The sequence below is a fragment of the Bombina bombina genome, chromosome 7 (assembly GCF_027579735.1).
Source record: "Bombina bombina isolate aBomBom1 chromosome 7, aBomBom1.pri, whole genome shotgun sequence".
Taxonomy (NCBI): Eukaryota; Metazoa; Chordata; class Amphibia; order Anura; family Bombinatoridae; genus Bombina; species Bombina bombina.
In genome coordinates this window covers 440,121,967-440,148,074 of record NC_069505.1, presented here as the reverse complement: position 1 = coordinate 440,148,074, position 26,108 = coordinate 440,121,967, and the positions used below count along the sequence as shown (strand labels likewise).

The 26,108-nt window shown below is 43.3% G+C and overlaps 1 protein-coding gene across 3 annotated transcripts in view; it reads left to right on the top strand.

The window, feature by feature from the left end:
- Window positions 1-26,108, top strand: part of LUC7L2 (LUC7 like 2, pre-mRNA splicing factor) — a 225,451-nt gene that overhangs the window by 97,860 nt on the left and 101,483 nt on the right. For all 3 annotated transcript variants that reach the window (XM_053721357.1, XM_053721358.1, XM_053721356.1), the window contains 2 exons: window positions 9,555-9,665; window positions 9,817-9,960. In XM_053721357.1, coding sequence (XP_053577332.1) covers window positions 9,555-9,665; window positions 9,817-9,960 — 255 coding nt within the window. The remainder of the gene's footprint in view (window positions 1-9,554; window positions 9,666-9,816; window positions 9,961-26,108) is intronic.

Here is a 26,108-nt window from a genome sequence, read left to right as displayed (position 1 = left end):
TTCTAGTCGGGTATTAAGCGGGGAACTAAGTTTTCTGGCTTACCATATTATCTCACTGAGCTTATGGTTGAGATCTTGGTCTGATTATGCATCGCCTAGCCTTTGGCGATTCCTTGTTTGGACCGGTTTTGACGGAGAGGAAGTGAGGGTCATTCCTCCCTCTAGTTGAGATTAATTTTTGGTTCCTTTCAAAGATCAAAGGAATCCTTCTACTTCTTCCTCTGAGCAGGAGGGAAATTTCGACTTTCTAGATTATCTGGAGCAAGATAGAAGAAAGGTGTTCTTCCACTGGGTAGGAGGCCTCTCCTATCTGGGAGTGAGAGTTCCTGTTCCGATTCAGGAACAGGGTCTGAGATTTATCCAAACTGTTTGGGGTTCCCAAGAAAGAGGGAACCTTCAGGTCAATTTTGGATCTCAAGAGTCTAAACAAGTTTTTCAGAGTACCGTCCTTTTAGATGGAAGCTTTCTTTCATGTAATTAGCAAGAGTCCATGAGCTAGTGACGTATGGGATATACATTCCTACCAGGAGGGGCAAAGTTTCCCAAACCTCAAAATGCCTATAAATACACCCCTCACCACACCCACAATTCAGTTTTACAAACTTTGCCTCCTATGGAGGTGGTGAAGTAAGTTTGTGCTAGATTCTACGTTGATATGCGCTCCGCAGCAAGTTGGAGCCCGGTTTTCCTCTCAGCGTGCAGTGAATGTCAGAGGGATGTGAGGAGAGTATTGCCTATTTGAATGCAGTGATCTCCTTCTACGGGGTCTATTTCATAGGTTCTCTGTTATCGGTCGTAGAGATTCATCTCTTACCTCCCTTTTCAGATCGACGATATACTCTTATTTATATACCGTTACCTCTGCTGATTTTCGTTTCAGTACTGGTTTGGCTTTCTACAAACATGTAGATGAGTGTCCTGGGGTAAGTAAATCTTATTTTCTGTGACACTCTAAGCTATGGTTGGGCACTTTATTTATAAAGTTCTAAATATATGTATAAAAACATTTATTTGCCTTGACTCAGGATGTTCAACATTCCTTATTTTCAGACAGTCGGTTTCATATTTGGGATAATGCATTTGAATCAATTTTTTTCTTACCTTAAAATTTGACTCTTTTTTTCCCTGTGGGCTGTTAGGCTCGCGGGGGCTGAAAATGCTTCATTTTATTGCGTCATTCTTGGCGCAGACTTTTTTGGCGCAAAACATCTTTTCTGTTTCCGGCGTCATACGTGTCGCCGGAAGTTGCGTCATTTTTTGACGTCTTTTTGCGCCAAAAATGTCGGCGTTCCGGATGTGGCGTCATTTTTGGTGCCAAAAAAGCATTTAGGCGCCAAATAATGTGGGCGTCTTATTTGGCGCCAAATAATGTGGGCGTCGCTTTTGTCTCCACATTATTTCAGTCTCATTTTTTCTTTGCTTCTGGTTACTAGAAGCTTGTTTATTGGCATTTTTTCCCATTCCTGAAACTGTCATTTAAGGAATTTGATCAATTTTGCTTTATATGTTGTTTTTTCTCTTACATATTGCAAGATGTCTCACGTTGCATCTGAGTCAGAAGATACTTCAGGAAAATCGCTGTCTAGTGCTGGAACTACCAAAGCTAAGTGTATCTGCTGTAAACTTTTGGTAGCTATTCCTCCGGCTGTTGTTTGTATTAATTGTCATGACAAACTTGTTAAAGCAGATAATATTTCCTTTAGTAATGTACCATTGCCTGTTGCAGTTCCTTCAACATCTAAGGTGCAGAATGTTCCTGATAATATAAGAGATTTTATTTCTGAATCCATCAAGAAGGCTATGTCTGTTATTTCTCCTTCTAGTAAACATAAAAAAATCTTTTAAAACTTCTCTCTCTACAGATGAATTTTTAAATGAACATCATCATTCTGATTCTGATGACTCTTCTGGTTCAGAGGATTCTGTCTCAGAGATTGATGCTGATAAATCTTCATATTTATTTAAAATGGAATTTATTCGTTCTTTACTTAAAGAAGTACTAATTGCTTTAGAAATAGAGGATTCTGGTCCTCTTGATACTAATTCTAAACGTTTAGATAAGGTATTTAAATCTCCTGTGGTTATTCCAGAAGTTTTTCCTGTTCCTAATGCTATTTCTGAAGTAATTTCCAGAGAATGGGATAAATTGGGTAATTCATTTACTCCTTCTAAACGTTTTAAGCAATTATATCCTGTGCCGTCTGACAGATTAGAATTTTGGGACAAAATCCCTAAAGTCGATGGGGCTATTTCTACCCTTGCTAAACGTACTACTATTCCTACGTCAGATGGTACTTCGTTTAAAGATCCTTTAGATAGGAAAATTGAATCCTTTCTAAGAAAAGCTTATCTGTGTTCAGGTAATCTTCTTCTTAGACCTGCTATATCATTGGCTGATGTTGCTGCAGCTTCAACTTTTTGGTTGGAGACTTTAGCGCAACAAGTAACAGATCATGATTCTCATAATATTATTATTCTTCAGCATGCTAATAATTTTATCTGTGATGCCATTTTTGATATTATCAGAGTTGATGTCAGGTTTATGTCTCTAGCTATTTTAGCTAGAAGAGCTTTATGGCTTAAAACTTGGAATGCTGATATGGCTTCTAAATCAACTCTACTTTCCATTTCTTTCCAGGGTAACAAATTATTTGGTTCTCAGTTGGATTCTATTATCTCAACTGTTACTGGTGGGAAAGGAACTTTTTTACCACAGGATAAAAAATCTAAGGGTAAAAACAGGGCTAATAATCGTTTTCGTTTCAACAAAGAACAAAAGCCTGATCCTTCATCCTCAGGAGCAGTTTCAGTTTGGAAACCATCTCCAGTCTGGAATAAATCCAAGCCTTCTAGAAAGGCAAAGCCTGCTTCTAAGTCCACATGAAGGTGCGGCCCTCATTCCAGCTCAGCTGGTAGGGGGCAGGTTACGTTTTTTCAAAGAAATTTGGATCAATTCTGTTCACAATCTTTGGATTCAGAACATTGTTTCAGAAGGGTACAGAATTGGTTTCAAGATGAGACCTCCTGCAAAGAGATTTTTTCTTTCCCGTGTCCCAGTAAATCCAGTGAAAGCTCAAGCATTTCTGAATTGTGTTTCAGATCTAGAGTTGGCAGGAGTAATTATGCCAGTTCCAGTTCTGGAACAGGGGATGGGGTTTTATTCAAATCTCTTCATTGTACCAAAGAAGGAGAATTCCTTCAGACCAGTTCTGGATCTAAAAATATTGAATCGTTATGTAAGGATACCAACGTTCAAAATGGTAACTGTAAGGACTATCTTGCCTTTTGTTCAGCAAGGGCATTATATGTCCACAATAGATTTACAGGATGCATATCTGCATATTCCGATTCATCCAGATCATTATCAGTTCCTGAGATTCTCTTTTCTGGACAAGCATTACCAGTTTGTGGCTCTGCCGTTTGGCCTAGCTACAGCTCCAAGAATTTTTACAAAGGTTCTCGGTGCCCTTCTGTCTGTATTCAGAGAACAGGGTATTGTGGTATTTCCTTATTTGGACGATATCTTGGTACTTGCTCAGTCTTTACATTTAGCAGAATCTCATACAAATCGACTTGTGTTGTTTCTTCAAGATCATGGTTGGAGGATCAATTCACCAAAAAGTTAATTGATTCCTCAGACAAGGGTAACCTTTCTGGGTTTCCAGATAGATTCAGTGTCCATGACTCTGTCTTTAACAGACAAGAGACGTCTAAAATTAATTTCAGCTTGTCGAAACCTTCAGTCACAATCATTCCCTTCGGTAGCCTTATGCATGGAAATTCTAGGTCTTATGACTGCTGCATCGGACGCGATCCCCTTTGCTCGTTTTCACATGCGACCTCTTCAGCTCTGTATGCTGAATCAATGGTGCAAGGATTACACAAAGATATCTCAATTAATATCTTTAAAACCGATTGTACGACACTCTCTAACGTGGTGGACAGATCACCATCGTTTAATTCAGGGGGCTTCTTTTGTGCTTCCGACCTGGACTGTAATTTCAACAGATGCAAGTCTCACAGGTTGGGGAGCTGTGTGGGGATCTCTGACGGCACAAGGAGTTTGGGAATCTCAGGAGGTGAGATTACCGATCAATATTTTGGAACTCCGTGCAATTTTCAGAGCTCTTCAGTCTTGGCCTCTTCTGAAGAGAGAATCGTTCATTTGTTTTCAGACAGACAATGGTCACTACTGTGGCATACATCAATCATCAAGGAGGGACTCACAGTCCTCTGGCTATGAAAGAAGTATTTCGAATTCTGGTTTGGGCGGAATCCAGCTCCTGTCTAATATCTGCGGTTCATATCCCAGGTATAGACAATTGGGAAGCGGATTATCTCAGTCGCCAAACGTTGCATCCGGGCGAATGGTCTCTTCACCCAGAGGTATTTCTTCAGATTGTTCAAATGTGGGAGCTTCCAGAAATAGATCTGATGGCGTCTCATCTAAACAAGAAACTTCCCAGGTATCTGTCCAGATCCCGGGATCCTCAGGCGGAAGCAGTGGATGCATTATCACTTCCTTGGAAGTATCATCCTGCTTATATCTTTCCGCCTCTAGTTCTTCTTCCAAGAGTAATCTCCAAGATTCTGAAGGAATGCTCGTTTGTTCTGCTGGTAGCTCCGGCATGGCCTCACAGGTTATGGTATGCGGATCTTGTCCGGATGGCCTCTTGCCATCCGTGGACTCTTCCGCTACGACCAGACCTTCTGTCGCAAGGTCCTTTTTTCCATCAGGATCTCAAATCCTTAAATTTAAAGGTGTGGAGATTGAACGCTTGATTCTTGGTCAAAGAGGTTTCTCTGACTCTGTGATTAATACTATGTTACAGGCTCGTAAATCTGTATCCAGAGAGATATATTATAGAGTCTGGAAGACTTATATTTCTTGGTGTCTTTCTCATCATTTTTCTTGGCATTCTTTTAGAATTCCGAGAATTTTACAGTTTCTTCAGGATGGTTTAGATAAAGGTTTATCCGCAAGTTCTTTGAAAGGACAAATCTCTGCTCTTTCTGTTCTTTTTCACAGAAAGATTGCTAATCTTCCTGATATTCATTGTTTTGTACAAGCTTTGGTTCGTATAAAACCTGTCATTAAGTCAATTTCTCCTCCTTGGAGTTTGAATTTGTTTCTGGGGGCTCTTCAAGCTCCTCCGTTTGAACCTATGCATTCATTGGACATTAAATTACTTTCTTGGAAAGTTTTGTTCCCTTTGGCAATCTCTTCTGCCAGAAGAGTTTCTGAATTATCTGCTCTTTCTTGTGAGTCTCCTTTTCTGATTTTTCATCAGGATAAGGCAGTGTTGCGAACTTCTTTTGAATTTTTACCTAAATTTGTGAATTCTAACAACATTAGTAGAGAAATTGTGGTTCCTTCATTATGTCCTAATCCTAAGAATTCTAAGGAGAAATCATTGCATTCTTTGGATGTTGTTAGAGCTTTGAAATATTATGTTGAAGCTACTAAGTCTTTCCGAAAGACTTCTAGTCTATTTGTTATCTTTTCCGGTTCTAGAAAAGGCCAGAAAGCTTCTGCCATTTCTTTGGCATCTTGGTTGAAATCTTGAATTCATCTTGCCTATGTTGAGTCGGGTAAAACTCCGCCTCAAAGGATTACAGCTCATTCTACTAGGTCAGTTTCTACTTCCTGGGCGTTTAGGAATGAAGCTTCGATTGATCAGATTTGCAAAGCAGCAACTTGGTCCTCTTTGCATACTTTTACTAAATTCTACCATTTTGATGTATTTTCTTCTTCTGAAGCAGTTTTTGGTAGAAAAGTACTTCAGGCAGCGGGTTCAGTTTGAATCTTCTGCTTATGTTTTTCATTAAACTTTATTTTGGGTGTGGATTATTTTCAGCAGGAATTGGCTGTCTTTATTTTATCCCTCCCTCTCTAGTGACTCTTGCGTGGAAAGATCCACATCTTGGGTAATCATTATCCCATACGTCACTAGCTCATGGACTCTTGCTAATTACATGAAAGAAAACATAATTTATGTAAGAACTTACCTGATAAATTCATTTCTTTCATATTAGCAAGAGTCCATGAGGCCCGCCCTTTTTTTGGGGTGGTTATGATTTTTGTATAAAGCACAATTATTCCAATTCCTTATTTTATATGCTTTCGCACTTTTTTATCACCCCACTTCTTGGCTATTCGTTAAACTGAATTATGGGTGTGGTGAGGGGTGTATTTATAGGCATTTTGAGGTTTGGGAAACTTTGCCCCTCCTGGTAGGAATGTATATCCCATACGTCACTAGCTCATGGACTCTTGCTAATATGAAAGAAATGAATTTATCAGGTAAGTTCTTACATAAATTATGTTTTTCGTTCCATTCTGCCTTTGATCCTAGTGGGTCAATTTATGAGAACAGTGGATTTATAGGAAGCGTACCTGCATTTTCCCATTCATAGGGATCATCGTAAGTTCCTTGGGTTTGCTTTCTAGACCAACTTTTTTTCAATCCATTCAGTCTTGCCACAGCTCCCAGAATTTTCTCAAGGGTTCTGGGATCGCTGTTGGTGGTGTTTCGGTTACGGGGCATTGCAATGGCGCCCTATCTGGACGACATCCTAGTCCAGGCGCCATCATTACAACAAGCGAGATCCTACATGGACATGGTGTTATCCTTCCTGCGATCTCACGGGAGGGTAACTTCTTGGGAACCATAATAGATTCCCTATCAATGAAGATTTTTCTGACAGAAGTCAGGAAATCAAAGATTATCGACGGCCATCAGTTGCTCAGTGCAGGGTGCTAATCGGGCTGATGGTAGCGGTAATGGACATCATCCCGTTCGGTTCCATCTCAGACCTCTGCAGATAAACCTGCTCAGTCAATGGAATGGAGATTATGCGGATTTGTCTTCTTGAATACTACTGGAGCAGGAGACAAGGGATTCTCTTCAATGGTGGATCACCTCTCCCAGGGAACCTGCTTTCGCAGACCATCTTGGGTTGTTGTGACAACAGACGCCAGCTTTCTAGGGTGGGGAGCAGTCTGGGGTTCCCTAGAGGCTCAGGGAGTTTGGACTCAGTCAGAGTCGGTTCTTCCTATAAACATCCTGGAGCAGAGAGCGATCTTCAATGCTCTTCTGGCCTGGCCTCGGTCCAGTTTGTCAGGTTCCAGTCGGACAACATAACTTCTGTGGTTCACATCAATCATTAGGAGCGGAACGAGGAGTTCCTTACGATGACTGAGGTAACCAAGATAACTCAGTGGGCGGAAACCCATTCTTGCTGCCTGTCGTCGATCCACATCCCAGGGGGGACAACTGGGAGGCGGACTTTCTGAGCAGGCAGACCTTTCATTCGGGGGAGTGGGAACTCCATCCGGAAGTGTTCTCCAGCTTGATCCTCAAGTGGGGTCAGCCGGAATTATATCTCATGGCATCTCGACAGAATGCCAAGTTCCTGAGATACAGGTCGAGGTCCAGGGTCCCCAGGTGGAACTGATAGATGCTCTGGCGGTTCCTTGGACCTTCAGTCTAGCATACCTATTTCCTCTGTTTGCTCTTCTTCCTCGGGTCATTGCTCGAATCAAGCAGGAGAGGGCATCTGTGATCCTCATTGAACCGGCTTGGCCTTGCAGGATTTAGTATGCAGTTCTGGTGGACATGTCATCTCTACCACCTTGGAGACTTCCGTTGCAGAAGGACTTTCTATTTCAAGGGCCCTTCCTTCACCCAAATCTAGTTTCTCTGAAGCTGACTGCTTGGAGATTGAATGCTTAATTTTATCCAAACAGAGTTTTTCTGACTCGATCATAGAGACCATGATTCAGGCTCGTAAGTCTGTATCTAGACAGATTTACCATAAGATATGGTGTAAATATCTCTTTTGGTGTGAATCCAAGGGCTATTCATGGAGTAGAGTTAGGACTCCTAGAATTTTCTTTTCTTCAAGAAGGTTTGGAGAAAGGGTTTATTGATAGCTTCCCTAAAGGGTCAAATCTCGGCCTTATTTATTTTGTTACACAAACGTCTGGCGGATGTCCCAGATGTACAATCATTTTGTCAGGCCTGGGTTCAAAACAGTTACTCCTCCATGGAGTCTGAATTTTGTTCTCTAAGTTCTTCAAGGGGCTCGGTTTTGAGCCTATGCCTTCCTTAGATATTAAGTTATCCTGGAAAATGTTATTTCTTGATGCTGTTTCTTCTGCTCGCAGAGTGTCAGAACTCTCGGCTTTGCAGTACGAGTTTCCTTACCTTATTTTTCATTCAGATAAGGTAGTTTTACGTACTAAATTAGGATTTCTTCCTAAAGTGGTTTCTGATTGGAACATTAATAAGGAGATTGTTGTTCCTTCATTGTGTCCTAATCCTCCTCAGAAGGAACGACTTCTGCACAATTTGGATATGGTCCGTGCTTTAAAGTTTTACCTGCAGGCGACTAAGGACTTTAGTCAGTCTTCTTCTTTGTTTGTGATTTTCTCAGGAAAACGTAAGGGACAGAAAGCTACGGCCACTTCTCTTTCTTTTTGGCTGAAGAGTATCATACATTTTGCATATGAGACTGCTTGGCAGCAGCCTCCAGAGAGAGTTACCGCTCATTCCACGAGGGCCGTTGTTTCCTCATGAGCATCCAATAATGAACCTTCTGTGGAACAGATTTGCAAGGCTGCAACTTGGTCTAATCTTCATATTTATTTTCAAAATTTTATAAATTTGACACTTTTTTGCCTCGACTGAGGCCGCTTTTGGGAGAAAGGTTCTTCAAGCAGTGGTGCCTTCAGTTTAGGTTCCCTGTCTTGTCCCTCCTGTATCATCTGTGTACTCTAGCTTTGGTATTGGTTCCCAATAGTAATTAAGATGATCCGTGGACTCATTGTGTCATTAAAGAGAAAATGTATGCTTGCCTGATAAATTTATTTATTTTTTGACACAGTGAGTCCACGGTCCGCCCTGTTTTGAAAGGCAGGTTGTTGGTTATAAACTTCAGACACCTCTGCACCTTGTTACTTCCTTTCTCTCCTTTACTTCGGTCGAATGACTGGGTTGGAGGGAAGGGAGGTGATACTTTAACAGCTTTGCTGTGATGCTCTTTGCTGCCTCCTGCAGGGCAGGAGTGGTATTCCCAATAGTAATTAAGATGATCCGTGGACTCATTGTGTCAAAAAAAGAAATAGATTTATCAGTTAAGCATACATTTTCTTTTCTACTTTACCTTCGGTCGAATGACTGGGGTTTATTGGAAGGGGAGTGATACTTAACAGCTCTGCTGTGGTGCTCTTTGCCGCCTCCTGTTGGCCAGGAGTGATATTCCCAACACTAATTAAGATTATTCCGATAAATAAGTTCGAAATAAGTTCATACATTTTGTTCTTGCCAATTTTCTCCAGGGAACCAATCAGTGATGCTCTTATAAGCATCAGTTTTGGTTATTCTGCAGTCTGTTGCTTGGCTAAGTATTGAACTGGTGAATGTTGCTCTGGCATTTACAAAATACATTTGTATGTTTCTTTATATAACTTTTCAAGCAGGCCTGGGAAGTAAAGTGCATGGATTTAGCATTCTAGCTTGTCTTGTTCTGACTGTGATATTTACACGCAGGCGATGGACCACTTGCAGTCATTTATCGCAGATTGTGATAGGAGGACTGATATTGCAAAGAAGAGGCTGGCAGATACCCAGGATGAAATCAGTGCAGAAGTCGCTGCCAAGGTGGGTATTTCTTGCATGGCTGCCGTTGACTTTAGCCAGGGGGTTCTCTGCTACCAGCACCGGTTACATGCGTCGTCATTACTGTTTGTACTGGTAAATGAGTGAGGGGACCCTGTGGCCTCCTTTAAATGCATTTTATTATTTGTTTTAGGCAGAGAAGGTGCATGAACTTAATGAGGAGATTGGGAAGCTCCTGGCACGGGCCGAAGTACTAGGAGCAGAAGGAAATGTCGAAGAGTCCCAAGAAATCATGGATGAAGTAGAAAAGACCAGAGTTCTGAAAAGAGAAGCTGAGGTTTGTAATGACTGTCGCACCTCCTGCACGACCTAGCAGTGCGCCAGAACACATGGTCACTACTTGATTTATAGGTGCAGAACGTCACTTATCATGAAATTACAGCTTAAATATTGTCGTACAAAACCATCCATTTATTTATATTATCAGTTTTTTTCTTTGTTTTCTTGGTATCCTTTGTTGAAAAGCAGGAGTTAGCTCAGGAGTGTGCACGTATCTAGAGCACTATATGGCAGCAGTTGTGTAACAATGTTATACATTAGCAAGAGCACTAGAGGGCAGCACTATTTCCTTCTATGTGGTGCTCCAGACATGTGCACACTAGATATCTCTTCAAAGAATAACACAAGAAGTGTGTAGTAAAGTAAATTAAAAACTTTTTTTAAAATTGTATTTTCTGTCTGAATTGTGTGAGAAAAATTTGGGGTTTCATGTCCCTTTAAATAGGGACAACTTTGCTAGTTTTTGCTCTTTTTCTTATGCTTTTAAATTGGTAAATTCATATTCACAAAAACACGTAACTGAAAACTAGTGTGGGGGGGTGGGGGGGGTCATATTCACTGAAAGCCAAAAACTATCTCTAGCGGTTTATAGCAATTCAGTATTTCTCTTGTAAGGTGTATCCAGTCCACGGATCATCCATTACTTGTGGGATATTCTCATTCCCAACAGGAAGTTGCAAGAGGACACCCACAGCAGAGCTGTCTATATAGCTCCTCCCCTAACTGCCATATCCAGTCATTCTCTTGCAACTCTCAACAAACATGGAGGTAGTAAGAGAGAAGTGGTGAAATGCAACCTGATTCTGATATCTCTACATTTAAATTTAAGCTTGAACACCTCCGCGTGTTACTCAGGGAGGTTTTAGCTGCTCTGAATGACTGTGATACAATTGCAGTGCCAGAGAAATTGTGTAGACTGGATAAATACTATGCAGTGCCGGTGTGTACTGATGTTTTTCCAATACCTAAAAGGTTTACAGAAATTATTACTAAGGAATGGGATAGACCAGATGTGCCGTTCTCTCCCCCTCCTATTTTTAGAAAAATGTTTCCAATAGACGCCACCACACAGGACTTATGGCAGACAGTTCCTAAGGTGGAGGGAGCAGTTTCTACTCTAGCAAAGCGTACTACTATCCCTGTCGAGGACAGTTGTGCTTTCTTAGATCCAATGGATAAAAAGTTAGAGGGTTACCTTAAGAAAATGTTTATTCAACAAGGTTTTATCCTACAGCCCCTTGCATGCATTGCTCCTGTCACTGCTGATGCGGCATTCTGGTTTGAGTCTCTGGAAGAGGCTTTACAGGTAGCGACTCCATTGGATGACATACTTGGCAAGCTTAGAGCACTTAAGCTAGCCAATTCTTTTGTTTCTGATGCCATTGTTCATTTGACTAAACTAACGGCTAAGAATTCTGGTTTTGCTATCCAGGCGCGCAGAGCGCTATGGCTTAAATCATGGTCAGCTGACGTTACTTCAAAGTCTAAGCTGCTTAACATTCCCTTCAAGGGGCAGACCCTATTCGGGCCTGGTTTGAAGGAAATTATTTCTGATATCACTGGAGGAAAAGGTCATGCCCTTCCTCAGGATAGGTCCAAATCAAGGGCCAAACAGTCTAATTTTCGTGCCTTTCGAAACTTCAAGGCAAGTGCGGCATCAACTTCCTCTAATGCAAAACAAGAGGGAACTTTTGCTCAGTCCAAGACGGTCTGGAGACCTAACCAGACCTGGAACAAGGGTAAGCAGGCCAAAAAGCCTGCTGCTGCCTCTAAGACAGCATGGAGGAACGGCCCCCTATCCGGTAACGGATCTAGTAGGGGGCAGACTGTCGCTCTTCGCCCAGGCGTGGGCAAGAGATGTCCAGGATCCCTGGGCGTTGGAAATTATATCCCAGGGATATCTTCTGGACTTCAAGGCTTCCCCCCCAAAAGGGAGATTTCACCTTTAACAATTATCTGCAAACCAGATAAAGAGAGAGGCATTCTTACTGTGTACAAGACCTCCTAGTTATGGGAGTGATCCATCCAGTTCCAAAGGAGGAACAGGGACAGGGATTTTACTCAAATCTGTTTGTAGTTCCCAAAAAAAGAGGCAACCTTCAGACCAATTTTGGATCTAAAGATCTTAAACAAATTCCTCAGAGTTCCATCATTCAAGATGGAGACTATTCGTACCATCCTACCTATGATCCAGGAGGGTCAATACATGACTACAGTGGATTTAAAGGATGCTTATCTTCACATTCCGATACACAAAGATCATCATCAGTTTCTCAGGTTTGCCTTCCTAGACAGGCATTACCAGTTTGTAGCTCTTCCCTTTGGGTTAGCTACAGCCCCAAGAATTTTTACGAAGGTTCTGGGGTCGCTTCTGGCGGTCCTAAGGCCGCGGGGCATAGCATAGCCTTATTTAGACGACATCCTGATTCAGGCGTCAAACTTCCAAATTGCCAAGTCTCATACGGACATAGTGTTGGCATTTCTGAGGTCGCATGGGTGGAAGGTGAACGAGGAAAAGAGTTCTCTATCCCCCCTCACAAGAGTTTCCTTCCTAGGGACTCTGATAGATTCTGTAGAAATGAAAATTTACCTGATGGAGTCCAGGTTATCAAAACTTCTAAATTCCTGCCGTGTTCTTTATTCCATTCCTCGCCCTTCGGTGGCTCAGTGCATGGAAGTAATCGGCTTAATGGTAGCGGCAATGGACATAGTGCCCTTTGCACGCCTACATCTCAGACCGCTGCAACTCTGCATGCTCAATCAGTGGAATGGGGATTACACAGATTTATCCCCTCTACTAAATCTGGATCAAGAGACCAGGGATTCTCTCCTCTGGTGGCTATACTGGGTCCATCTGTCCAAAGGTATGACCTTTCGCAGGCCAGATTGGACAATTGTAACGACAGATGCCAGCCTTCTAGGTTGGGGTGCAGTCTGGAACTCCCTGAAGGCTCAGGGATCGTGGACTCAGGAGGAGTCTCTCCTTCTAATAAACATTCTGGAACTAAGAGCGATATTCAATGCTCTTCAGACTTGGCCTCAGCTAGCGACAATGAGGTTCATCAGATTTCAGTCGGACAACATCACGACTTTGGCTTACATCAACCATCAAGGGGGAACAAGGAGTTCCCTAGCGATGTTAGAAGTCTCAAAGATAATTCGCTGGGCAGAGATTCACTCTTGCCACCTATCAGCTATCCATATCCCAGGTGTAGAGAACTGGGAGGCGGATTTTTCATCCGGGGGAGTGGGAACTCCATCCGGAGGTGTTTGCACAATAGGTTCATCGTTGGGGCAAACCAGAACTGGATCTCATGGCGTCTCGCCAGAACGCCAAGCTTCCTTGTTACGGATCCAGGTCCAGGGACCCCAAGGCAACGCTGATAGATGCTCTAGCAGCGCCTTGGTCCTTCAACCTGGCTTATGTGTTTCCACCGTTTCCTCTGCTCCCTCGTCTGATTGCCAAAATCAAGCAGGAGAGAGCATCAGTGATCTTGATAGCGCCTGCGTGGCCATGCAGGACTTGGTATGCAGATCTGGTGGACATGTCATCCTTTCCACCATGGACTCTGCCGCTGAGACAGGACCTTCTACTTCAAGGTCCTTTCAACCATCCAAATCTAATTTCTCTGAGGCTGACTGCCTGGAGATTGAACGCTTGATTTTATCAAAGCGTGGTTTCTCAGAGTCAGTAATTGATACCTTAATTAAGGCACGAAAGCCTGTCACCAGGAAAATCTATCATAAAATATGGCGTAAATATCTTTATTGGTATGAATCCAAAGGCTACTCATTGGAGTAAGGTCAGGATTCCCAGGATATTATCTTTCCTCCAAGAAGGATTGGAGAAAGGATTGTCGGCTAGTTCCTTAAAGGGACAGATTTCTGCGCTATCTATTCTTTTGCACAAGCGTCTGGCGGATGTCCCAGACGTTCAGGCATTTTGTCAGGCTTTAATTAGAATCAAGCCTGTGTTTAAACCTGTTGCTCCACCTTGGAGCTTAAATTTGGTTCTTAAGGTTCTTCAGGGGGTTCCGTTTGAACCTCTTCATTCCATAGATATCAAACTTTTATCTTGGAAAGTTCTTTTTTTGGTAGCTATTTTCTCGGCTCGTAGAGTTTGAGTTATCTGCCTTACAATGTGATCCTCCTTATCTGATCTTCCATGCAGATAAGGTAGTTCTGCGTTCCAAACCTGGGTTTTTACCTAAGGTGGTATCTAAGAATATCAATCAAGAGATTGTTGTTCCGTCTTTGTGTCCTAATCCTTCTTCAAAGAAGGAACGTCTATTACACAATCTGGATGTGGTTTGTGCTTTAAAGTTTTACTTACAAGCTACTAAAGATTTTCGTCAAACATCTGCTTTGTTTGTTGTCTACTCTGGACAGAGGAGAGGTCAAAAGGCTTCGGCAACCTCTTTCTTTTTGGCTAAGAAGCATAATCCGCTTAGCCTATGAGACTGCTGGCCAGCAGCCTCCAGAAAGGATTACAGCTCATTCTACTAGAGCTGTGGCTTCCACATGGGCCTTTAAAAATGAGGCTTCTGTTGAACAGATTTGCAAGGCGGCGACTTGGTCTTCGCTTCATACTTTTTCAAAATTCTACAAATTTGATACTTTTGCTTCTTCGGAGGCTATTTTTGGGAGAAAGGTTTTACAGGCAGTGGTACCTTCCGTTTAAGTACCTGCCTTGTCCCTCACTTTAGCTTTGGTATTGGTATCCCACAAGTAATGGATGATCCGTGGACTGGATACACCTTACAAGAGAAAACATAATTTATGCTTACCTGATAAATTTATTTATCTTGTGGTGTATCCAGTCCACGGGCTGCCCTGTCATTTTAAGGCAGGTATTTTTTAATTTTAAACTACAGTCACCACTGCACCCTATGGTTTCTCCTTTCTCTGTTTTCGGTCGAATGACTGGATATGGCAGTTAGGGGAGGAGCTATATAGACAGCTCTGCTTTGGGTGTCCTCTTGCAACTTCCTGTTGGGAATGAGAATATCCCACAAGTAATGGATGATCCATGGACTGGATACACCACAAGAGAAATAAATTTATCAGGCAAGCATAAATTATGTTTCTCCAACATAGGTGTGTCCGGTCCACGGCGTCATCCTTACTTGTGGGATATTCTCTTCCCCAACAGGAAATGGCAAAGAGCCCAGCAAAGCTGGTCACATGATCCCTCCTAGGCTCCGCCTACCCCAGTCATTCTCTTTGCCGTTGTACAGGCAACATCTCCACGGAGATGGCTTAGAGTTTTTTAGTGTTTAACTGTAGTTTTTATTATTCAATCAAGAGTTTGTTATTTTGAAATAGTGCTGGTATGTACTATTTACTCAGAAACAGAAAAGAGATGAAGATTTCTGTTTGTATGAGGAAAATGATTTTAGCAACCGTCACTAAAATCCATGGCTGTTCCACACAGGACTGTTGAGAGCAATTAACTTCAGTTGGGGGAACAGTGAGCAGTCTCTTGCTGCTTGAGGTATGACACATTCTAACAAGACGATGTAATGCTGGAAGCTGTCATTTTCCCTCTGGGATCCGGTAAGCCATGTTTATTACGATTGTAAATAAGGGCTTCAAAAAGGGCTTATTTAGACTGTAGACTTTTTTTGGGCTAAATCGATTGATATTAACACATATTTAGCCTTGAGGAATCATTTTATCTGGGTATTTTGATATAATAATATCGGCAGGCACTGTTTTAGACACCTTATTCTTTAGGGGCTTTCCCAAAGCATAGGCAGAGCCTCATTTTCGCGCCGGTGTTGCGCACTTGTTTTTGAGAGGCATGGCATGCAGTCGCATGTGAGAGGAGCTCTGATACTTAGAAAAGACTTTCTGAAGGCGTCATTTGGTATCGTATTCCCCTTGGGGCTTGGTTGGGTCTCAGCAAAGCAGATACCAGGGACTGTAAAGGGGTTAAAGTTCAAAACGGCTCCGGTTCCGTTATTTTAAGGGTTAAAGCTTCCAAATTTGGTGTGCAATACTTTTAAGGCTTTAAGACACTGTGGTGAAAATTTGGTGAATTTTGAACAATTCCTTCATGTTTTTTCGCATTTGCAGTAATAAAGTGTGTTCAGTTTAAAATTTAAAGTGACAGTAACGGTTTTATTTTAAAACGTTTTTTGTACTTGTTATCAAGTTTATGCCTGTTTAACATGTCTGAACTACCAGATAGACTGTGTTCTGAATGTGGGGAAGCCAGAATTCCTATTCATTTAAATAAATGTGATTTATGTGACAATGACAATGATGCCCAAGATGATTCCTCAAGTGAGGGGAGTAAGCATGGTACTGCATCATTCCCTCCTTCGTCTACACGAGTCTTGCCCACTCAGGAGGCCCCTAGTACATCTAGCGCGCCAATACTCCTTACTATGCAACAATTAACGGCTGTAATGGATAATTCTGTCAAAAACATTTTAGCCAAAATGAACACTTATCAGCGTAAGCGCGACTGCTCTGTTTTAGATACTGAAGAGCATGACGACGCTGATATTAATATTTCTGAAGGGCCCCTAACTCAGTCTGATGGGGCCAGGGAGGTTTTGTCTGAGGGAGAAATTACTGATTCAGGGAACATTTCTCAACAAGCTGAACCTGATGTGATTGCATTTAAATTTAAGTTGGAACATCTCCGCATTCTGCTTAAGGAGGTATTATCCACTCTGGATGATTGTGACAAGTTGGTCATCCCAGAGAAACTATGTAAAATGGACAAGTTCCTAGAGGTGCCGGGGCTCCCAGAAGCTTTTCCTATACCCAAGCGGGTGGCGGACATTGTTAATAAAGAATGGGAAAGGCCCGGTATTCCTTTCGTCCCATATTTAAAAAATTGTTTCCTATGGTCGACCCCAGAAAGGACTTATGGCAGACAGTCCCCAAGGTCGAGGGAGCGGTTTCCACTTTAAACAAACGCACCACTATACCCATAGAGGATAGTTGTGCTTTCAAAGATCCTATGGATAAAAAATTAGAAGGTTTGCTTAAAAAGATGTTTGTTCAGCAGGGTTACCTTCTACAACCAATTTCATGCATTGTCCCTGTCGCTACAGCCGCATGTTTCTGGTTCGATGAGCTGATAAAGGCGGTCGACAGTGATTCTCCTCCTTATGAGGAGATTATGGACAGAATCAATGCTCTCAAATTGGCTAATTCTTTCACCCTAGACGCCACTTTGCAATTGGCTAGGTTAGCGGCTAAGAATTCTGGGTTTGCTATTGTGGCGCGCAGAGCGCTTTGGTTGAAATCTTGGTCGGCTGATGCGTCTTCCAAGAACAAGCTACTTAACATTCCTTTCAAGGGGAAAACGCTGTTTGGCCCTGACTTGAAAGAGATTATCTCGGATATCACTGGGGGTAAGGGCCACGCCCTTCCTCAGGATCGGCCTTTCAAGGCAAAAAATAAACCTAATTTTCGTCCCTTTCGTAGAAACGGACCAGCCCAAAGTGCTACGTCCTCTAAGCAAGAGGGTAATACTTCTCAAGCCAAGCCAGCTTGGAGACCAATGCAAGGCTGGAACAAGGGAAAGCAGGCCAAGAAACCTGCCACTGCTACCAAGACAGCATGAAATGTTGGCCCCCGATCCGGGACCGGATCTGGTGGGGGGCAGACTCTCTCTCTTCGCTCAGGCTTGGGCAAGAGATGTTCTGGATCCTTGGGCGCTAGAAATAGTCTCCCAAGGTTATCTTCTGGAATTCAAGGGACTTCCCCCAAGGGGGAGGTTCCACAGGTCTCAGTTGTCTTCAGACCACATAAAAAGACAGGCATTCTTACATTGTGTAGAAGACCTGTTAAAAATGGGAGTGATTCATCCCGTTCCATTAAGAGAACAAGGGATGGGGTTCTACTCCAATCTGTTTATAGTTCCCAAAAAAGAGGGAACGTTCAGACCAATCTTAGATCTCAAGATCTTAAACAAGTTTCTCAAGGTTCCATCGTTCAAGATGGAAACCATTCGAACTATTCTTCCTTCCATCCAGGAAGGTCAATTCATGACCACGGTGGATTTAAAGGATGCGTATCTACATATTCCTATCCACAAGGAACATCATCGGTTCCTGAGGTTCGCATTCCTGGACAAACATTACCAGTTCGTGGCGCTTCCTTTCGGATTAGCCACTGCTCCAAGGATTTTCACAAAGGTACTAGGGTCCCTTCTAGCTGTGCTAAGACCAAGGGGCATTGCTGTAGTACCTTACTTGGACGACATTCTGATTCAAGCGTCGTCCCTTCCTCAAGCAAAGGCTCACACGGACATTGTCCTGGCCTTTCTCAGATCTCACGGATGGAAAGTGAACGTGGAAAAGAGTTCTCTATCTCCGTCAACAAGGGTTCCCTTCTTGGGAACAATAATAGACTCCTTAGAAATGAGGATTTTTCTGACAGAGGCCAGAAAAACAAAACTTCTAGACTCTTGTCGGATACTTCATTCCGTTCCTCTTCCTTCCATAGCTCAGTGCATGGAAGTGATCGGGTTGATGGTAGCGGCAATGGACATAGTTCCTTTTGCACGCATTCATCTAAGACCATTACAACTGTGCATACTCAGTCAGTGGAATGGGGACTATACAGACTTGTCTCCGAAGATACAAGTAAATCAGAGGACCAGAGACTCACTCCGTTGGTGGCTGTCCCTGTACAACCTGTCACGAGGGATGACATTCCGCAGACCAGAGTGGGTCATTGTCACGACCGACGCCAGTCTGATGGGCTGGGGCGCGGTCTGGGGATCCCTGAAAGCTCAGGGTCTTTGGTCTCGGGAAGAATATCTTCTACCGATAAATATTCTGGAACTGAGAGCGATATTCAATGCTCTCAAGGCTTGGCCTCAGCTAGCGAGGGCCAAGTTCATACGGTTTCAATCAGACAACATGACAACTGTTGCGTACATCAACCATCAGGGGGGAACAAGGAGTTCCCTGGCGATGGAAGAAGTGACCAAAATCATTCTATGGGCGGAGTCTCACTCCTGCCACCTGTCTGCTATCCACATCCCAGGAGTGGAAAATTGGGAAGCGGATTTTCTGAGTCGTCAGACATTGCATCCGGGGGAGTGGGAACTCCATCCGGAAATCTTTGCCCAAGTCACTCAGCTGTGGGGCATTCCAGACATGGATCTGATGGCCTCTCGTCAGAACTTCAAAGTTCCTTGCTACGGGTCCAGATCCAGGGATCCCAAGGCGGCTCTAGTGGATGCACTAGTAGCACCTTGGACCTTCAAACTAGCTTATGTGTTCCCGCCGTTTCCTCTCATCCCCAGGCTGGTAGCCAGGATCAATCAGGAGAGGGCGTCGGTGATCTTGATAGCTCCTGCGTGGCCACGCAGGACTTGGTACGCAGATCTGGTGAATATGTCATCGGCTCCTCCTTGGAAGCTACCTTTGAGACGAGACCTTCTTGTTCAGGGTCCGTTCGAACATCCGAATCTGGTTTCACTCCAGCTGACTGCTTGGAGATTGAACGCTTGATCTTATCGAAGCGAGGATTCTCAGATTCTGTTATCGATACTCTTGTTCAGGCCAGAAAGCCTGTAACTAGAAAGATTTACCACAAAATTTGGAAAAAATATATCTGTTGGTGTGAATCTAAAGGATTCCCTTGGGACAAGGTTAAGATTCCTAGGATTCTATCCTTCCTTCAAGAAGGATTGGAAAAAGGATTATCTGCAAGTTCCCTGAAGGGACAGATTTCTGCCTTGTCTGTGTTACTTCACAAAAAGCTGGCCGCTGTGCCAGATGTTCAAGCCTTTGTTCAGGCTCTGGTTAGAATTAAGCCTGTTTACAAACCTTTGACTCCTCCTTGGAGTCTCAATTTAGTTCTTTCAGTTCTTCAGGGGGTTCCGTTTGAACCCTTGCATTCCGTTGATATTAAGTTATTATCTTGGAAAGTTTTGTTTTTAGTTGCAATTTCTTCTGCTAGAAGAGTTTCAGAATTATCTGCTCTGCAGTGTTCTCCTCCTTATCTGGTGTTCCATGCAGATAAGGTGGTTTTACGTACTAAACCTGGTTTTCTTCCAAAAGTTGTTTCTAACAAAAACATTAACCAGGAGATTATCGTACCTTCTCTGTGTCCGAAACCAGTTTCAAAGAAGGAACGTTTGTTGCACAATTTGGATGTTGTTCGCGCTCTAAAATTCTATTTAGATGCTACAAAGGATTTTAGACAAACATCTTCCTTGTTTGTTGTTTATTCCGGTAAAAGGAGAGGTCAAAAAGCAACTTCTACCTCTCTCTCTTTTTGGATTAAAAGCATCATCAGATTGGCTTACGAGACTGCCGGACGGCAGCCTCCCGAAAGAATCACAGCTCATTCCACTAGGGCTGTGGCTTCCACATGGGCCTTCAAGAACGAGGCTTCTGTTGATCAGATATGTAGGGCAGCGACTTGGTCTTCACTGCACACTTTTACCAAATTTTACAAGTTTGATACTTTTGCTTCTTCTGAGGCTATTTTTGGGAGAAAGGTTTTGCAAGCCGTGGTGCCTTCCAATTAGGTGACCTGATTTGCTCCCTCCCTTCATCCGTGTCCTAAAGCTTTGGTATTGGTTCCCACAAGTAAGGATGACGCCGTGGACCGGACACACCTATGTTGGAGAAAACAGAATTTATGTTTACCTGATAAATTACTTTCTCCAACGGTGTGTCCGGTCCACGGCCCGCCCTGGTTTTTTTAATCAGGTCTGATAATTTATTTTCTTTAACTACAGTCACCACGGTACCATATGGTTTCTCCTATGCAAATATTCCTCCTTAACGTCGGTCGAATGACTGGGGTAGGCGGAGCCTAGGAGGGATCATGTGACCAGCTTTGCTGGGCTCTTTGCCATTTCCTGTTGGGGAAGAGAATATCCCACAAGTAAGGATGACGCCGTGGACCGGACACACCGTTGGAGAAAGTAATTTATCAGGTAAACATAAATTCTGTTTTTTGTTATCTGCTATAGCCAATTAGGGGCAGGCATGTAGCAGGGTTAGCCTTGAGAAGTCAACAGGTGCATTTTCAGCATTGAAACCTACAAAAGCTACAATTTCCAGAGTTAAATTACATGAACAGTGCAAAATAAATTATGAAAGTTGTGATGACCAGGGTTAACCAGCCCTGTGCCAGTCACTTGTTTGGCACAGAAAGGGTTAACAGACCCTTTCCACTTTCACAGTCCAGCCACTCCAGACAAGCCTGTGACTTAGTTCAGTGGGTGCAAGGGTTAACACTCTCTAGTCTGTCCTAGATTTAGAAAAAATGCCCAAATTCCCCTTTTACTGATACCCAAACTGAACTAAAACTATCTAAGCTTCCACCACTTATGATTTATTTATGGGGAATCCTAAGGAAAAATTCCGATTATCCTAGCTTTGTGAAGGAATAATCTAGATTTTATTAAAGAGACAGAGACGAGTATTTCGCTATATATCTTTTCAATTTACTGCAGGCAGCATTTTAACGGACATTACTTTAAACAAACAATAAAGATAAGAATGAAGAAAACATATAAACCAATGAAAACAAGGTTTGAAATATAATGGACAAAAATGACCAGTAACTGTCAAATGAGAAGAGTCCAGCAATTCATAAAATGACCAGTAACTGTCAAATCTTCCTCTTTGATGCGAAAACCAATAAGAATATTGTCAGAAAAGTAATACAAAACTCCCAAAAACATCAGGATGGATAAAAACAGGAACACAGAAGAAAAACTATTTTGATTAAAGACATTTCTAGAGCTTGGTATAGTAGAAAACTTGCTTGTAGTTAAATCAAATCTTGGAGATGTTGATTGGAGTATTCGTGTAGTATACTCAGAAGGTTCCCGGAAAACCTGAAGAGGAATTTTGCACTAAAACAAAAAACAGAATTTATGTTTACCTGATAAATTTCTTTCTCCAACGGTGTGTCCGGTCCACGGCGTCATCCTTACTTGTGGGATATTCTCTTCCCCAACAGGAAATGGCAAAGAGCCCAGCAAAGCTGGTCACATGATCCCTCCTAGGCTCCGCCTACCCCAGTCATTCGACCGACGTTAAGGAGGAATATTTGCATAGGAGAAACCATATGGTACCGAGGTGACTGTAGTTAAAGAAAATAAATTATCAGACCTGATTAAAAAACCAGGGCGGGCCGTGGACCGGACACACCGTTGGAGAAAGAAATTTATCAGGTAAACATAAATTCTGTTTTCTCCAACATAGGTGTGTCCGGTCCACGGCGTCATCCTTACTTGTGGGAACCAATACCAAAGCTTTAGGACACGGATGAAGGGAGGGAGCAAATCAGGTCACCTAAATGGAAGGCACCACGGCTTGCAAAACCTTTCTCCCAAAAATAGCCTCAGAAGAAGCAAAAGTATCAAACTTGTAAAATTTGGTAAAAGTGTGCAGTGAAGACCAAGTCGCTGCCCTACATATCTGATCAACAGAAGCCTCGTTCTTGAAGGCCCATGTGGAAGCCACAGCCCTAGTGGAATGAGCTGTGATTCTTTCGGGAGGCTGCCGTCCGGCAGTCTCGTAAGCCAATCTGATGATGCTTTTAATCCAAAAAGAGAGAGAGGTAGAAGTTGCTTTTTGACCTCTCCTTTTACCTGAATAAACAACAAACAAGGAAGATGTTTGTCTAAAATCCTTTGTAGCATCTAAATAGAATTTTAGAGCGCGAACAACATCCAAATTGTGCAACAAACGTTCCTTCTTTGAAACTGGTTTCGGACACAGAGAAGGTACGATAATCTCCTGGTTAATGTTTTTGTTAGAAACAACTTTTGGAAGAAAACCAGGTTTAGTACGTAAAACCACCTTATCTGCATGGAACACCAGATAAGGAGGAGAACACTGCAGAGCAGATAATTCTGAAACTCTTCTAGCAGAAGAAATTGCAACTAAAAACAAAACTTTCCAAGATAATAACTTAATATCAACGGAATGTAAGGGTTCAAACGGAACCCCCTGAAGAACTGAAAGAACTAAATTGAGACTCCAAGGAGGAGTCAAAGGTTTGTAAACAGGCTTGATTCTAACCAGAGCCTGAACAAAGGCTTGAACATCTGGCACAGCTGCCAGCTTTTTGTGAAGTAACACCGACAAGGCAGAAATCTGTCCCTTCAGGGAACTTGCAGATAATCCTTTTTCCAATCCTTCTTGAAGGAAGGATAGAATCCTAGGAATCTTAACCTTGTCCCAAGGGAATCCTTTAGATTCACACCAACAGATATATTTTTTCCAAATTTTGTGGTAAATCTTTCTAGTTACAGGCTTTCTGGCCTGAACAAGAGTATCGATAACAGAATCTGAGAATCCTCGCTTCGATAAAATCAAGCGTTCAATCTCCAAGCAGTCAGCTGGAGTGAAACCAGATTCGGATGTTCGAACGGACCCTGAACAAGAAGGTCTCGTCTCAAAGGTAGCTTCCAAGGTGGAGCCGATGACATATTCACCAGATCTGCATACCAAGTCCTGCGTGGCCACGCAGGAGCTATCAAGATCACCGACGCCCTCTCCTGATTGATCCTGGCTACCAGCCTGGGGATGAGAGGAAATGGCGGGAACACATAAGCTAGTTTGAAGGTCCAAGGTGCTACTAGTGCATCCACTAGAGCCGCCTTGGGATCCCTGGATCTGGCCCCGTAGCAAGGAACTTTGAAGTTCTGACGAGAGGCCATCAGATCCATGTCTGGAATGCCCCACAGGTGAGTGACTTGGGCAAAGATTTCCGGATGGAGTTCCCACTCCCCCGGATGCAATGTCTGACGACTCAGAAAATCCGCTTCCCAATTTTCCACTCCTGGGATGTGGATAGCAGACAGGTGGCAGGAGTGAGACTCCGCCCATAGAATGATTTTGGTCACTTCTTCCATCGCTAGGGAACTCCTTGTTCCCCCCTGATGGTTGATGTACGCAACAGTTGTCATGTTGTCTGATTGAAACCGTATGAACTTGGTCCTCGCTAGCTGAGGCCAAGCCTTGAGAGCATTGAATATCGCTCTCAGTTCCAGAATATTTATCGGTAGAAGAGATTCTTCCCGAGACCAAAGACCCTGAGCTTTCAGGGATCCCCAGACCGCGCCCCAGCCCATCAGACTGGCGTCGGTCGTGACAATGACCCACTCTGGTCTGCGGAATGTCATCCCTTGTGACAGGTTGTCCAGGGACAGCCACCAACGGAGTGAGTCTCTGGTCCTCTGATTTACTTGTATCTTCGGAGACAAGTCTGTATAGTCCCCATTCCACTGACTGAGCATGCACAGTTGTAATGGTCTTAGATGAATGCGCGCAAAAGGAACTATGTCCATTGCCGCTACCATCAACCCGATCACTTCCATGCACTGAGCTATGGAAGGAAGAGGAACGGAATGAAGTATCCGACAAGAGTCTAGAAGTTTTGTTTTTCTGACCTCTGTCAGAAAAATCCTCATTTCTAAGGAGTCTATAATTGTTCCCAAGAAGGGAACCCTTGTTGACGGGGATAGAGAACTCTTTTCCACGTTCACTTTCCATCCGTGAGATCTGAGAAAGGCCAGGACGATGTCCGTGTGAGCCTTTGCTTGAGGAAGGGACGACGCTTGAATCAGAATGTCGTCCAAGTAAGGTACTACCGCAACGCCCCTTGGTCGTAGCACAGCTAGAAGGGACCCTAGTACCTTTGTGAAAATCCTTGGAGCAGTGGCTAATCCGAAAGGAAGCGCCACGAACTGGTAATGTTTGTCCAGGAATGCGAACCTTAGGAACCGATGATGTTCCTGGATGGAAGGAAGAATAGTTCGAATGGTTTCCATCTTGAACGATGGAACCTTGAGAAACTTGTTTAAGATCTTGAGATCTAAGATTGGTCTGAACGTTCCCTCTTTTTTGGGAACTATGAACAGATTGGAGTAGAACCCCATCCCTTGTTCTCTTAATGGAACTGGATGAATCACTCCCATTTTTAACAGGTCTTCTACACAATGTAAGAACGCCTGTCTTTTTATGTGGTCTGAAGACAACTGAGACCTGTGGAACCTCCCCCTTGGGGGAAGTCCCTTGAATTCCAGAAGATAACCTTGGGAGACTATTTCTAGCGCCCAAGGATCCAGAACATCTCTTGCCCAAGCCTGAGCGAAGAGAGAGAGTCTGCCCCCCACCAGATCCGGTCCCGGATCGGGGGCCAACATTTCATGCTGTCTTGGTAGCAGTGGCAGGTTTCTTGGCCTGCTTTCCCTTGTTCCAGCCTTGCATTGGTCTCCAAGCTGGCTTGGCTTGAGAAGTATTACCCTCTTGCTTAGAGGACGTAGCACTTTGGGCTGGTCCGTTTTTACGAAAGGGACGAAAATTAGGTCTATTTTTTGCCTTGAAAGGCCGATCCTGAGGAAGGGCGTGGCCCTTACCCCCAGTGATATCAGAGATAATCTCTTTCAAGTCAGGGCCAAACAGCGTTTTCCCCTTGAAAGGAATGTTTAGTAGCTTGTTCTTGGAAGACGCATCAGCCGACCAAGATTTCAACCAAAGCGCTCTGCGCGCCACAATAGCAAACCCAGAATTCTTAGCCGCTAACCTAGCCAATTGCAAAGTGGCGTCTAGGGTGAAAGAATTAGCCAATTTGAGAGCATTGATTCTGTCCATAATCTCCTCATAAGGAGGAGAATCACTATCGAGCGTCTTTATCAGCTCATCGAACCAGAAACATGCGGCTGTAGCGACAGGGACAATGCATGAAATTGGTTGTAGAAGGTAACCCTGCTGAACAAACATCTTTTTAAGCAAACCTTCTAATTTTTTATCCATAGGATCTTTGAAAGCACAACTATCCTCTATGGGTATAGTGGTGCGTTTGTTTAAAGTGGAAACCGCTCCCTCGACCTTGGGGACTGTCTGCCATAAGTCCTTTCTGGGGTCGACCATAGGAAACAATTTTTTAAATATGGGGGGAGGGACGAAAGGAATACCGGGCCTTTCCCATTCTTTATTAACAATGTCCGCCACCCGCTTGGGTATAGGAAAAGCTTCTGGGAGCCCCGGCACCTCTAGGAACTTGTCCATTTTACATAGTTTCTCTGGGATGACCAACTTTTCACAATCATCCAGAGTGGATAATACCTCCTTAAGCAGAATGCGGAGATGTTCCAACTTAAATTTAAATGCAATCACATCAGGTTCAGCCTGTTGA